This window comes from Clarias gariepinus, chromosome 16, assembly GCF_024256425.1.
Source record: "Clarias gariepinus isolate MV-2021 ecotype Netherlands chromosome 16, CGAR_prim_01v2, whole genome shotgun sequence".
In the NCBI taxonomy this organism is placed as follows: Eukaryota; Metazoa; Chordata; class Actinopteri; order Siluriformes; family Clariidae; genus Clarias; species Clarias gariepinus.
In genome coordinates this window covers 678,854-690,655 of record NC_071115.1, presented here as the reverse complement: position 1 = coordinate 690,655, position 11,802 = coordinate 678,854, and the positions used below count along the sequence as shown (strand labels likewise).

Sequence of the window (11,802 nt, the reverse complement as noted above, 5' to 3'; positions counted from 1 at the left end):
TGTCGCCATGGCAACCAAACAGTCATTTCCTCCTCGAGTCTGCCGGGGAGGGCTGAGGGCGGCGGCGGCGAGAGGCATCCCAGAAAGCATCTGTGGCAAGCGCTGCATGTGTAAAAGAGGAAACCATGGAGAAAGGGGAAGAGACGAGGACATGAGACGCAAAGTTTTTGTTTCTTTTTAGTTTGTTCGGATGAAAGGCGGTGAAATATCAACGAGCAAGTTGGAGGGTTCTGGAGTTCCTGTGAGTAGAACCGTGTGCCATCCGGTTTCACACTGATTATTTTTACTCTCTTATGCTCTGACTTTTGTTTTACTTTCGGCTCAAAAGCTCATTGTTATGACAACTTAGACATGAGTGCGCGCGTGTGTGTGTGTGTGTGTGTGTGTGTGTGTGTGTGTGTTTTATTGAAACCTCTGAGAATGTAGAAGTGCCAGAGCTTCTCAAAACTATTTCTCACTCAAGTCTCTGTTTTCTAGAACCCATCATGATGAAGTCGAGCGCCGTGTCTCTCAGCGTTTGGTTCGTTCAGGTTCTAACTCTCTGCACACTTCATGAAAGCCTGCTAACTGCACAGGAGACAGATGTTTCCATAACAGTCTCAGAAAACCCCACAGCAAACCACAATGTCCAGACAACAACAACAACAGCAGCAGTGATGACCACACCAGTGTCAGCAGCTGAGGCACCCACGCTGGAGCTGAGCAAATTCACGAGCCCGGTGCAGAACGAAAGGAGAAACGTGACGATCAGCGTCTCTCAGCAACACATCACGAGGCTCACCGAGACGACTGTCTCTGAAAACACCACGAGTGTCCTGACGGAATATCAAGAAACAGGAACCGTCACTGAAAGCACAAGTATAAACGTTCAGAAAATGGCTGCGATCTCAACATCTGGAACAGCCACCCAGTCGGACCATGATGTCCAAACATCTATGAGTTGGACAGGAGATGGACCAAGTGATAGTGAGGAAGCAAACACCACCACGGTGCCACTGGTTCACTCAACATACAAGACTGATGCAACACTTACTAGTGGAAGTTATCCAACAACAGATCACCAAAGTCCAACTCCCGCTACAACAGAAACCTGGAGTTATCCAGAGATACTTTCTACAAACCGAACACCTTTTGATGACACCATGAAAACTGTTACACCTACAGGAACATCAGGACAAATCAATAGCACAGCAATGCAAGGTGGTTCTACACAAACTACAAGCAGTTCCACAGAGAACACAGAGGAACCCTTGGTGTCTAGTACAAAGACAATGGAGTGGACAACACAAGAGAACACAGAGGAACCCCTGGTGTCTACAAATAGTACAAGGATGATGGCATGGACAACACAGGGGAACACAGAGGAACCTCTGATGTCTACAAATAGTACAAGGATGATGGCATGGATAACACAGGAGAACACAGAGGAACCTCTGATGTCTACAAATAGTACAAAAACAATGGAGTGGACAACACAGGAGAACACAGAGGAACCCCTGGTGTCTACAAATAGTACAAAGACAATGGAGTGGACAACAAAGGAGAACACAGAGGAACCCCTGGTGTCTACAAATAGTACAAAGACAATGGAGTGGACAACACAAAATAACACAGAGGAACCCCTGGTGTCTGCTTCGAAAATGATCGAATGGACAACCGAACCCTTGGTGTCTAGTACAGAGATGATGGCGTGGACAACACAGGAGACCACAGAAGCTCAAGCAACAAGTCATGTAACCATATATGACATAGCAAACACAACTTGGAGAGATACAACATGGTCTACAAACACTGAAGGCCTCTGGAGCTCCAACTCCACCACATCCAAGAACATCACCACATCAGAGACAGAGACACCAGACTGGACAAACTGCTTCGCCAACTCCTCGTCTCAGACTCGCCGTTTCTCAAACCTGGTATGTTTCATCACAATCTGGAGTCTTGCAATGATCGCGTCCATCTTCCTGGGCCTGAGCGTGTTCCTGTGGGTGCGCCTGTCTGTTAGAAAAAAAAGGGCAAGAATCAGGGGACGAGAACGGAAGGACGGAAAAGGACACAGACCAGCAGCAAAGGAGAAGCAGAGCCTGTGGGCAGAGCGGGGCTCATCTGCTGAGGAGAGAGTGGAGTTCTGGTACGCCAATGGGGACGTAGTGGAGGAGGGCAAGAGAAGACAACGAGCGAGACAGGTGAGAACAAGGATGAACAAAGAGAGACAGGCGGGGGCAGAGGAGGACGCGTGGATACAGCCGAAGGTGACACTAAAGGACATTACAGAGTTTTGGCACATGAAGGAAAGAGGGAGACATGAAGAGGAGACACAGTGTGAAGTCAATGAAGAGTGAGACAGAGAGGAAAAGAGAAGGATGGAGAGTGACAAAGAGAGACAGAAAGATGGTGAAGAGATAGAGAGAGAGAGTGTGTCCAAAATAAAACCTACACCCTATTATCTATAAAGATCAAGTGCATTCTGGGACCTCTAAAGGGTTGTACTTGACCTCTGATTGCAATGCACTGTGGGAGTTTATGAACACTGGACCGGCCGAAAACAACAAAACACCCAAAATAGTGCATGTGCTGAATAGGGTGTAGTGTTGAGTGTACTGCTAGTGTGTTTTCAGCCTTAGGGTGTTTACAATGAAACACCCACACGCACCCCCCCCCCACACACACACACCCACACACCCACACACCCACACACACACTATATTTGTGTGTTTTGCTCAATAAACTGTATGTAAATACCTGTGTGTTACATAATTGTATTTTTTAATAAGGGGTGTGTGATTAGGGGGCATGTTATTTATGGGGTGTGTGTTTAGAGGGTTTGTTTTTTATAGGGTGTGTGATTATGGGGCATGTTATTTATGGGGTGTGTGTTTAGAGGGTTTGTTTTTTATAGGGTGTGTGATTAGGGGGTGTGTGATTAAGGGAAGTGTAACTTTCATCTTATTGAAGACTTCTCACAGCTCTGTGTTCTTATATAACGATGATAAGAACATTCCTTTAGGTAATTCCTATCATTTTAATAGTTTTGGAAAAATCTGGGCTGATGCAGAGCTGAACTTAAAGAAGCACAAGCACACAGGGTGTGTGTTTTTTAATGCAATTTAAATACATTTTTTAAATTTTCTTTTAAATTTGCTTAAATTAATCTTCAGTATTTCAGGGTACATGTACATGATGCATCCGGCACATTTCAAAACAAGAATGTCACTTTTGTTTTTCGCCTACACTGTATTTATTTTATACTATTACAGTCCTGAAATAATTTTACGCTTCCCTATTTCATGAACATAGAGATCATCTTTAACCTCACGTGACCCCGGTGTCTCTGTATGATGACATCACAGTTTGTCCCAACCACAGTGAGTGGATCTCTTTGTAGGGTATTACTCTCGCCAAACTCCTTCCTGTTTATAGAAATTGATTAGGTTTAAAATTAAACAAAATTAGAGCCTGTGCGTCAGGAGTTTAAATTATTATTCGTAATATTATTATATCTTTTTACATCAACATGTATAATGATAAACATTTCTGCTCATTTGTACTATTAAAAAAAAAAAACAATCCTGCAAAATCCTTAACAGAGAAAAACACTCAGAGAGACGTCCAGACAGAGTTATTGACCTGTTATTGCCCGGTCACTGCTAAGCAGCTCTTTTGCATAAGGTCAAAGGTCGTGGAATTACTCACATCATCAATACCTTGGTGTATAACTGACATGATTGGGCTTTAAAGCTAAAGTTGAGGGCATGTTCTTCAGGATTATCTTAAACGCACCCTGCTCGGTGAGGCATCACGCCCACGTGGACGTCAGGAGAGCTTGTGTACGTGGGATCGCTGTGGTTTCTGTAAATGTTACGGGTTAGACTGAAGATGTAATGATTAACAGCCCCTTCATAAATCTGAGTAAATCCATTCGAAAGCTGGTTCTCTTCTGACTGTTCTGAGGAACGAGGTGCTTCCCCTCTCACCAGGTGGGTGGTTTTTTTTCCACATCATTCTGTGTAAATTCTAGACACTAATCTGTGAAACTCTCGGGGGATTAACAGTTTCTGAAACTCACGTCTCGCACCAACAAACACTTAACACTCGTAGTCACGTAGATCACTTTTTTCTGCAGTCTGATGTCTGATCTTACATCGTAACGGATGCTCTGACACGCTGTTACAGGAAACATTCAATGAAAGTTGATTCTTTTTCCAGCATAAACCTTTCTGTTCTGAGGATGTCTGTTTTACATCTGACTGCTACAAACAACTGCAACTGGAGACTCCTTCCATGCAGGAACAAGTAATAAGAGGCCTGAAACTTATACCTCCATCCGTCAGCAGTGACACTGCAGCAGACACGGGCAGATTATATTTACTTTACATCAGGGCCGTTAGAGCGTTACAGTAAGTGTGTGTGTGTGTGTGTGTGTGTGTGTGTGCAAAAGGAACTCGAAAAAGAGGAAATGGCCGAGTTGCATGTTTCTCTTATTTTGTGCTGATGAATTAAGAGGAAGACACACTGGAGCTGTAAAATTACCAGCATGTCTCAAACAGCACGCGATGAGCTAATCGCTAATCAAAGCCCCTGTGAAATCATTAGAGTTAAGTCCGGTCTCTCTATCACATCTAAAACATCAGTGAGCTACGCTAACACAAACATCGCTCAGGTAACACAGGGGACAATGCTAACATCACTTTGGGTCATGAAAAGGTTGAGTCTGAGTTTAATCATCAGGTTACACTGGGATATAAAGTGCTTCATGGAACACCTGCGACGTTTTTGCACAGTTCTTATACAGAAGTAGGAAAGTTCTAGTCCTCAACTCGATAAACATTGTTTCTAAGGAAAAAAGCTAAATGTGTGTTTTGGTGCAACAATAAAAGTAATGAATTTTATTTATTTATTAATTTAAGCAGAGGTGGAAAGAGTAATAAACTGTTGTACTTAAGTAAAAGTACTGTTACTTTAGTGAACTTTTACTGAAGTACAAGTAAAGTTACCCTTATAAAGATCTACTCAAGTAAAAGTAAAAAGTGGCTCATTAAAAATTTACTCAGACTAAAAGTTACTGAGTTTTTTTTTTTTTTTTTTAACAGCGGGGGTGGGGAGTGTGTGTGTGTGTGTGTGTGGGGGGGGGGGGGGTTGTGGTAATGGAACACCCCTGCATAATAAATCTGTTTCCTTTGTTGTGCTTGAAATCAAAGTGGTGGCTTAAATATGACCAGGGGTTTGCTTCATAGGAATTTGTTGCCATTTCACTTTCAGCTGGTTCTGCATCACTGGCATCTGTTTTGTCCGTCTCCATGGTTCTTGTGAATTTAGCGCGTTTGTTCTCCACGCCCATCAATCAATCAGTGCAGTGGTTTCCGGGGTGCAATTTTTTTCCTTCCCCGTTGTATTATTTGTATTATTTTTCATTTACATTTATTTATTTTTTACTCAGTAATGAATATGATTTAAAATGTAGTGACGTACAATACTTTAAACAAAACATACTTAAGTAAAAGTAAAATTACAAATTTTAAAAAACTACTTTAAAAAGTAGAATTACACAAAAAATCTACTCAATCACAGTAATATGAGTAAATGTCTTTCATTACTTTCCACCTCTGCATTTAACCACACCCAAGTATTGGCCTCTTCCAAACGGTTAAGATGTTTCTTCATGGTAAAAGTACAAAAATGTTTACAAGTACCAAAAAGCCACATAAAAATGCTACCCTTTTGTGTTGTATTGCAGCAGCACATATGTTCTGGTATAATCCAAAACAATTGAAAAGGAATCCTGTGTAAAGGCACAACATCATCTACTGTTTTTTTTTTTGTCTGTTTTTACCATAACATACTGTACATCGACCGATTGGTAGAGATGGCTCACTCAGGTGAGGTTTTTTTTAACACGTTTTCAATATGATAGAAAGACTCAAAATGTGCTCTATCAGAAAGTTCAGGAAAACGTTAACGGGATAAAGTGGAAAGGGAGAAAAATAATGTATAGTATATGTAAAAATTGTAATTTCGATGTGATGACAGGGAATGAGTTCTCGCTCGCATCCACATGAGGAAAAACCTCATCGTATCTGATCTCTCTGCTGATATCAGATTATGCTAACATATTAGCCAAAAATAATCCCTCACGCACTTCTTGTCGGTCAATGAAAACTTTCCCAAATTTTCTCTCTAATTTACTCGGTTCCTGTCTCCTTCCTGGCTCCGCCCTGAGATGAAAGATGAAAGTTAATACAGAATTCCTCTGAGATGCCTCGTTTATGGATCTGCTGCTCGGGCTGCGTCACAAGGCGGAGCAGAGGAAAGCGCTATCCGCCCTCTTCTGCATGCGCGAGCTCACAGATGCGCGGGATTGGTTAGTGTCCCTGTGATTGACGGGAGAGAGTGTACGAGAGACTTTTGCCCCTTGCAGAGCGAGAGCACAGCTGGTTTTTGTTCTCTTAGTCAAACACTTACAAATGTACAGAGTGTGAGTGCGCACTTCTCTCTTTAGATGATGATGTAATGGACAAAGAACACGTCTGACATTTCAACATTCTATATCTGATCTGAGACTGAAGTCACTCCAGGGTGTAACGCTACACATCAGGGGCGTGAGAAAATCACACCATGCTGGTCAGGGTCCTGACGGCTTCCTGCCGCACCGCGCGATCGCTCGGAACGGTTCTGAGTGGAGATGTGAAAGTGCTGGCGACAGAACTCCTCCAGAGAGTCCCCAGTAATGTCCAACAGGTTCCACAGGCCCCCACCAAGACACACACACACACACTGCTTCATTGTGATACACACATCTTTGTCTATATATCTTTGTCTTGATGTAATTGATACACACTGCGAACATCAGACAGCATTACAGGAAGGTAAAAATGTTCCACTGGTTGAGACCCGGGTTACCACTGAGTCATTTGTGGTCAGTGTGAAAAACACAGACTGATACACACACGAACACCCCCCCCCCCCCCACCACACACACACAAACACACAAACACACACACGCACACACACATTAGCTTTTTTGATTTGCACTTTGATGGATCATGCATCAAGTGAGGATGCAGGATGAGGACGAGTCTCCGAGATCAAGTGCACATTTTCACACTTTGCACTCCACCCTGTGTGTGTGTGTGTGTGTCTGTATTGATCCTCCCAGACTTTTGCACATGAAGCAAAAAAATAGACGTTTAAAACACACACACACACCCATCCATACACACACACACACACAAAACCTCACGTGTTTCAACACACCCAGCTTCCCATCCAGCTTCTCTTTTTTCTCTAAACTTCATCACAATACAGAAGAGTGTGTGTTCAGTGCTGTGTGTCAGGGGCAGAACACATACTAAGGCACAGAGCTACAGGAAAACACACACACACACACACACAGATAGACAGAGAGAGTTAGACGTTAGAGGCCGAGAGGAGGAGCAGGAGGAGGATATGGCTAATCGATAGACGTGTGAGACTCGTTAAGTGACAGAAGCGTGTCGGACTCGGCAGCGGCGGCGGAGCCACGTCTCACTCATGCAGGTAAGAAACACGTTCAAGACGATAAACCGCCGATGCTGTAGCACCTGTGACAGGATCAGGTGACGTGTGCACGTGTGAGAAACGTGTACCAGGTGGAGAGCACGAGCTCTGGAACGCAACCGATGCTGAAAGCTCGACATTTCCTTTGTAACGAACCCGCGAGCTTCCTGAGGACCGCGCGGGCGGCTCCATCCTGCACGCGCTTCGACGCGAGAAGAAACTGTCCGTTACACGCAGAACGTTTCAAGTAAATTGAGGAAGAAGAATCTGGTTTCGAAGAACTGTTATGAAACACGAGGAGGAGAAGTGTTGGTCTGACGGCCGCCAACAATACCGACGATAATCAGCTCAGGGACTCGACCCGCTTCATTTTAACGCACGTTTCCTGAATCAAACGTGAGAGAGTGTTTAGGTGTGAGGATGAGCTGTGAAGCATGCTCCTCAGGTGCCTGGGTCTGGAACACACAACCTGGCCTTTATTTTCTCATACACACACACACACACACACACACACATATATATATATATATATATATATATTTTTTTTTTTTTTAAGTAACTTTTAATCTGTAATATTGTGCTTAATACCCTGATAATCATCTGATCTGATCCAAACAAAGGAGCATGATGTTCTAGATGAAACTAAAAAAAAAAGATTTCCTGTTTAAACTTTTGGTCTGAAGCACGTGTTGCATCAAGTCTTTAAGATTCACTGTTTAAATGTTAGAAGCGTTTTAAATAACCCTTAGGAACGTCCTCACAACGCTGCCGTAACGTCCACAGGGGGTTGTGCTTGGATCATTATTAGAACACTGTATGAACGTTCTTTTTGGATCTTGCTGAGTTTTTACTGAACTGAACATGGCTTTGGTTATGAACCAAAAGATCAAAGAGATTTCATTTCTTCGTTTGCTTATGTGCTGATTCTGAACATCTCCTCGTTTAAACTCTAACAGCACAAAGAGCTTCAGGAGTCGTTTTTTGTGATGTGATGCGTAATGTAGTTATTCATTTAAAGAATTCCAGTTTTATATCTTCACACCGGTGCTCTGATTAATCCTCACTTTCTTTCTCTTTCTTAAGAAACTCTTTTACCTTCTGCACCACACCCCAGCTGCACTAACGAAGAAAACGAGAGAGACAGACGGAGGGAGAAAGAGGAAGAGAAGAGTTGTGTCTTTCCGGCCTAGATTAATGCAAGTTTAACCTCAGAGCGCGGAGAAGGGAACTAAACCTTGAATGAGGCAAAGAAATGCAACGGTTATTAATAAAACCTCAACGTATTTAAATCTCTGCAGAAAAAAAACCCTCAGGCTACAGATGTGATCTTCTGGAAATCCTGAAGCTCAACTCACGTCCCCGAAACCATCGTATCTCACTGTGATTCAGCTAAACATAGAAATACAAGAATCTTGAGCAAGGAGCTGCAGTGAAACAGGATGAACCTTATCTTCATCACGTTGGTCTTCTCGCTGGTCTTCGGACCAGACGTTATGCTCCTGAACGCAGAGGAGGCGAGTACAGGGCCCGCGAGCATGCCAGCCGATCAGAACACGGTCTTCTCACAGGTGACAGAATCCAGCACTGGTATGAGCCATGTCCATACAGTTGCTAAGGAAACGACCGTTAGGAGCACTACCCTTGTTGAAGACAAGTTCTCTACCATGGAAAATATTAATACTGAGGTTGAAGAAGTGACACAAACATCAAAAGAACAAATGACAACTTCAGAGCTTCCAACCACGACAAAAGCTCCGACCATTCCGGAGACTACAGCCCTTCAGGTAGACATAACAACGTACAACCCCTCCACGTTAGCTGCTCCTGCTGAACCCACATTACAGCCTGTGGAGGAAACAATCAGCACTGAGGATCCTCAGACCTCATCACCACCTCCAACCATTCCTGAGCCAACAGCCATAACCACACTTTCACCAGATGTTACATCTACACCTGCTAGTCATGACAAGGTAGAGACCACTGTCACTGCACAAACAACCACGCCCATCCCCACACCTAGCACTACCACCATCATCACCACCACCACCATCATCACCACCACCCAGGAGGAGACTACAACACCATCACCTGAGGAGACGTCGTCACCCACCAACAGTAGCACTGGTATCAGCTTCAGTAGCATCAACACTGGACATGACACGAGCAACAGTCAAAGCCCTGAAGATACCAAAAAGGAAAGTAACTGGCTAATCATCGCGATCATAGCACTCGTCGCTTTCTGCATAGCAACAACGCTTTGTGTCATGGCCATTATCATGAAACGCAGGAAGAGAAGCGGCAAGCAGAGCTTCGGAAACGCGAACGGACAGAGGTCCAAGAAAAAGAAAGGCACGGATGATGATGTCTGGGCGGGGCCTATGCCATTAGGAGGCGGGGATTGTGAGGGTATGGAGGAAGGTGACGCACAAGGAGAAGAGAAGAAGACGGACGGGGCGGAGGTGACGGGGCTCAGCACGTTCGTGGCTGTGGAGGAGAACGGAGGTGTGGGCCGGCCAGGGTCACCTGAGGCCGAGAAGTGGGAGGAGAAAGAACCTCTTCTGTTCATCGACCAGGAAGGGAAGGAGAAAGCAAAAGAGGCGGGAAAGAGCGAGGACGCAGACGCTAAAGGAGGAGCGGAAAAGAGCGAGGACGCAGACGCTACAGGAGGAGCGGAAAAGACAGACGCCAAAGAGGCGGAGCTTAACGGAGGAGAAACGTTCTGTCTCACGACCGCTGTGTGAAATCTGATCCATGTGGACACAGACTCAGGAGGAATAATTAATAATAATAATAATAATAATATTGTATTGCTATAAAACAATTCATAATTATAAGTTTTATATATATTATATAAATATGATGTTCTTTTAAATTCCACTTTTTCATACAAAACTTGAAAAAATGTCTAAAAACTAAAAAAAGTATATTTTTGTATTCTCTTGTTTATTTGTGTTAGTAAATGCCAAGACTCGTGTTCTGCTCCACACACACACACACACACACACACACACAGACTTTTAGAGATAAATTTCATATTGAACTGTTTTTTTTGTTTTTGTACTTTTGAAAATACCCCTGTATATAATAAACAGCTGTCCTCTATCAGACCTGAGTAACGCCCGCGCTGTCACTCACAGCAGTAACACAAGCTGAGGGCGTTTGTGTCTTTATGTCATTTTTATTCATCAGATACAGCTGTTTGATCCAGCGTCACATCTGCTGTTTTAATTATGTCCATTAATTATTTCATTAAACATTTAAAACTAATACAGAGCTACATTTGTGTGATGTACTAAAAAATAAGGTGTGTATTTAACTTGCAATACAGACGTTTTGTGCAGAAGATGTGGTCTTTGACCTTGTATGTTAAAATAAGAGCAATGTGGGCGTGTCTTAAAGACTATAGATGAGAACATGGGCAGGTCTCTGGCTCGATATTTGGAATCTATTAGCCATTGGCTTTCGTATAGTGTGTGTACTCTTATAATTTTAACACTAGTTTAAATAGTAACTGGCAGATGTGACAGTGTTTGTTCTATCCATTTACACGAGTTCTCGCTGACGTTACAGCAGCTATAAACTGTCATTCCCTCATCTTTATTTTCTCTCTCTTTAGGTTTATAAGACACACAGCTTGTTACATCATGTTACTGAGAAACCGCAGGGAAGTGTAAGCTCTGTGTTAACATTACACGCTCTGACACTGGAGACTCCTTCCAGTTAATGTTAGATAAACAGACAGATGTAAAGTTTATAACAAAAATGCTAAAAAAAGCAGAATGTAGCTTAGAGCTCGAACATCTGCAAACATCTGTGTGCTCATGTGTTGATTAGAGGCGCGGTTAGCTTTTAGCACATATCCAGTGTAAAGTAGGTTATTAGCCACTCTCTTACACACACACACACACACGCACACACACACACACAGCCTCATTAGTGGTTAGGCCAAAGTGTATTAAAAACATTAGTTGTGTGTAAACTGTAGAATTATATATATAGAGGGTTATGAGACTGCAGTCCATAAAGTGACCACAGCGGTGAGCACAGCAGCACAGCAACTCCAGATGTGTTACAGCGAGCAGGAAAACACTCAGGACGGGATCATTCGCTCTTGCTTTCTTTCTCTAAATCTTCCTTTTCATATTCTGCGCATGTGTATTATATCCACACACACACACACAGTCTGTCCATCCGTACTCTGTAGAAGTGTTTGTTTTACCATAGTGAGGGCTGGATTCCTCACCGCACTGCACAGAACTCTCCACCTTT

General features: G+C 43.3%; 2 protein-coding genes across 2 annotated transcripts; both read left to right on the top strand.

Annotated features, from left to right (window-relative positions):
• si:ch73-248e21.5 (uncharacterized) lies at positions 1–2,692 on the top strand. The gene is made up of 2 exons (XM_053514183.1): positions 1–241; positions 478–2,692. Exon 2 carries the CDS (start codon positions 486–488, stop codon positions 2,340–2,342), a length of 1,857 nt encoding a protein of 618 aa, XP_053370158.1. The 5' UTR covers positions 1–241; positions 478–485; the 3' UTR covers positions 2,343–2,692.
• Positions 2,693–7,250: 4,558 nt separating this feature from the next.
• Positions 7,251–10,787, top strand: si:ch73-248e21.7 (mucin-5AC). Its single transcript, XM_053514072.1, has 2 exons — positions 7,251–7,533; positions 8,617–10,787. Exon 2 carries the CDS (start codon positions 8,973–8,975, stop codon positions 10,272–10,274), a length of 1,302 nt encoding a protein of 433 aa, XP_053370047.1. The 5' UTR covers positions 7,251–7,533; positions 8,617–8,972; the 3' UTR covers positions 10,275–10,787.
• The last annotated feature ends 1,015 nt before the right edge of the window (positions 10,788–11,802 follow it).